The sequence below is a fragment of the Corvus brachyrhynchos genome, unplaced genomic scaffold, assembly GCF_000691975.1.
Source record: "Corvus brachyrhynchos isolate BGI_N302 unplaced genomic scaffold, ASM69197v1 scaffold196, whole genome shotgun sequence".
Lineage (NCBI taxonomy): Eukaryota > Metazoa > Chordata > Aves > Passeriformes > Corvidae > Corvus > Corvus brachyrhynchos.
In genome coordinates, this window is record NW_008238637.1 from 5,235 (window position 1) to 8,900 (window position 3,666).

Below are 3,666 nucleotides of genomic sequence, written 5' to 3' on the forward strand. Positions count from 1 at the left end.
GCGCAGCCCCGGGGGGGTTTTGGGTTGGTTTTGGGCTGCCAACACCCCAATGTCCCCAATATCCTCAATGTCTCCAATGTCCCCACTGACCCCAATGTCCCCAATGTCCCCAAAATCCCCAATGACCCCAATCCCCTCAATGTCCCCAATGTCCCAATAATCCCAATGTCCCCAATGTCCCCGAACCCCCTCATGTCCCCACTGACCCCAATGTCCCCAAAATCCCCAATGCCCCCAATCCCCTCAATGTCCCCAATGTCCCCGAACCCCCTCATGTCCCCACTGACCCCAATGTCCCCAAAATCCCCAATGCCCCCAATCCCCTCAATGTCCCCAATGTCCCCGAACCCCCTCATGTCCCCACTGACCCCAATGTCCCCAAAATCCCCAATGCCCCCAATCCCCTCAATGTCCCCAATGTCCCCGAACCCCCTCATGTCCCCACTGACCCCAATGTCCCCAAAATCCCCAATGCCCCCAATCCCCTCAATGTCCCCAATGTCCCCGAACCCCCTCATGTCCCCACTGACCCCAATGTCCCCAAAATCCCCAATGCCCCCAATCCCCTCAATGTCCCCAATGTCCCCGAACCCCCTCATGTCCCCACTGACCCCAATGTCCCCAAAATCCCCAATGCCCCCAATCCCCTCAATGTCCCCAATGTCCCCGAACCCCCTCATGTCCCCACTGACCCCAATGTCCCCAAAATCCCCAATGCCCCCAATCCCCTCAATGTCCCCAATGTCCCCGAACCCCCTCATGTCCCCACTGACCCCAATGTCCCCAAAATCCCCAATGCCCCCAATCCCCTCAATGTCCCCAATGTCCCCGAACCCCCTCATGTCCCCACTGACCCCAATGTCCCCAAAATCCCCAATGCCCCCAATCCCCTCAATGTCCCCAATGTCCCCGAACCCCCTCATGTCCCCACTGACCCCAATGTCCCCAAAATCCCCAATGCCCCCAATCCCCTCAATGTCCCCAATGTCCCCGAACCCCCTCATGTCCCCACTGACCCCAATGTCCCCAAAATCCCCAATGCCCCCAATCCCCTCAATGTCCCCAATGTCCCCGAACCCCCTCATGTCCCCACTGACCCCAATGTCCCCAAAATCCCCAATGCCCCCAATCCCCTCAATGTCCCCAATGTCCCCGAACCCCCTCATGTCCCCACTGACCCCAATGTCCCCAAAATCCCCAATGCCCCCAATCCCCTCAATGTCCCCAATGTCCCCGAACCCCCTCATGTCCCCACTGACCCCAATGTCCCCAAAATCCCCAATGCCCCCAATCCCCTCAATGTCCCCAATGTCCCCGAACCCCCTCATGTCCCCACTGACCCCAATGTCCCCAAAATCCCCAATGCCCCCAATCCCCTCAATGTCCCCAATGTCCCCGAACCCCCTCATGTCCCCACTGACCCCAATGTCCCCAAAATCCCCAATGCCCCCAATCCCCTCAATGTCCCCAATGTCCCCGAACCCCCTCATGTCCCCACTGACCCCAATGTCCCCAAAATCCCCAATGCCCCCAATCCCCTCAATGTCCCCAATGTCCCCGAACCCCCTCATGTCCCCACTGACCCCAATGTCCCCAAAATCCCCAATGCCCCCAATCCCCTCAATGTCCCCAATGTCCCCGAACCCCCTCATGTCCCCACTGACCCCAATGTCCCCAAAATCCCCAATGCCCCCAATCCCCTCAATGTCCCCAATGTCCCCGAACCCCCTCATGTCCCCACTGACCCCAATGTCCCCAAAATCCCCAATGCCCCCAATCCCCTCAATGTCCCCAATGTCCCCGAACCCCCTCATGTCCCCACTGACCCCAATGTCCCCAAAATCCCCAATGCCCCCAATCCCCTCAATGTCCCCAATGTCCCCGAACCCCCTCATGTCCCCACTGACCCCAATGTCCCCAAAATCCCCAATGCCCCCAATCCCCTCAATGTCCCCAATGTCCCCGAACCCCCTCATGTCCCCACTGACCCCAATGTCCCCAAAATCCCCAATGCCCCCAATCCCCTCAATGTCCCCAATGTCCCCGAACCCCCTCATGTCCCCACTGACCCCAATGTCCCCAAAATCCCCAATGCCCCCAATCCCCTCAATGTCCCCAATGTCCCCAGTATCCCCTGGATGTCCCCAATGTCCCTGATTGGGGACATTGGGGACATCCAGGGGATACTGGGGACATTGGGGACATCAGGGGGGTCAGGGACATTGGGGACATCCAGGACACCGGGGACATGGGAATATTGGGGACATCAGGGGGACATTGGGGACATTGAGGACATTGGGGTCAGTGGGGACATCAGGGACGTTGGGGACATCAGGGGGATATTGGGGACACTGAGGACATCAGGGGGACATTGGGGACATCAGGGGGACATTGGGGACATTAGGGGGGTCGGGGACATTGGGGACATTGGGGACATCGGAGAGGTTTGGAGGGATTGAGGACATTGGGGACACCGGGGGGTATTGGGGACCTTGAGGACATTCAGGGGGATTGGGGACATTGGGGACACTGGGGACACTGGGGTGGCTTTGGGGTTCTAGCTGAGCACACGCTGGGGACCCTGAGGTGACCCTGGGGTGACCCTGGGGTGACACTGGGAACGCTGAGGTGACCCTGGGGTGACATTGGGGACACTGAGGTGACCCTGGGGTGACCCTAGGATAACACTGGTAACACTGGGGTGACCCTGAGGTGACCTTGGGGACACTGAGGTGACCCTGAGGTGACATTGGTGACCCTGAGGTCACTCTGGGGACCCTGAAGTGACCCTGAGGTGACCCTGAGGTGACTCTGGGGTGACCCTGGGGTGACCCTGAGGTGACCCTGGAGACCCTACAGTGACCCTGGGGTGACCCTGGGGACACACCTGAGCGCAGGTGGGGTGGGGTGGGGATCATGAGGTGACATTGGGGACCCTGAGGTGACCTTGGGGACACTGAGGTGACCCTGAGGTGACATTGGTGACCCTGAGGTCACTCTGGGGACCCTGAAGTGACCCTGAGGTGACCCTGAGGTGACTCTGGGGTGACCCTGGGGTGACCCTGAGGTGACCCTGGAGACCCTACAGTGACCCTGGGGTGACCCTGGGGACACACCTGAGCGCAGGTGGGGTGGGGTGGGGATCATGAGGTGACATTGGGGACCCTGAGGTGACCTTGGGGACACTGAGGTGACCCTGAGCTGACCCTGGGGACCCTGGGGTGACTCTGGGGACCCTGAAGTGACCCTGAGATGACCCTGAGGTGACCCTGGGGTGACCCTGGAGACCCTGAGGTGACCCTGAGGTGACCTTGGTGACCCCGGGGACACACCTGAGCGCAGGTTGGTCATGGTGGACGGCAGCTGCAGGTAGGCCGGGTTGTGGGTGGTGACCCCGATCTCGATGGACCCTGCCCACTTGTCCACCATCTTGTCCAGCCGCACCTGGAAGAGCTCGTTGTCCCCGAGCGGCCGCGCGCTCAGCACCACGCCGTGGTTGAAGTCGTCCGTGGCGCTGGGGACAGCAGAGGGGAGGCGGTGACCGCAGGGACACCGCGGGGACACCGCGGGGACAACACAGGGACACCGTGGGGACACCGTGGGGACACGGGGACACTGCAGGGACACCACAGGGACACGGGGACACCACGGGGACACCACGGTGAA

General features: G+C 60.7%; 1 protein-coding gene across 1 annotated transcript; it reads right to left on the reverse strand.

The window, feature by feature from the left end:
- Positions 1 to 206: 206 nt before the first annotated feature.
- Positions 207 to 2,057, reverse strand: LOC108447446 (uncharacterized PE-PGRS family protein PE_PGRS54-like; the record flags this gene model as incomplete). Its single annotated transcript, XM_017737464.1, has 1 exon — positions 207 to 2,057. A coding segment is annotated over exon 1 (1,851 nt), but the record flags the coding sequence as incomplete, so codon positions are not given.
- Between the last annotated feature and the right edge of the window lie 1,609 nt (positions 2,058 to 3,666).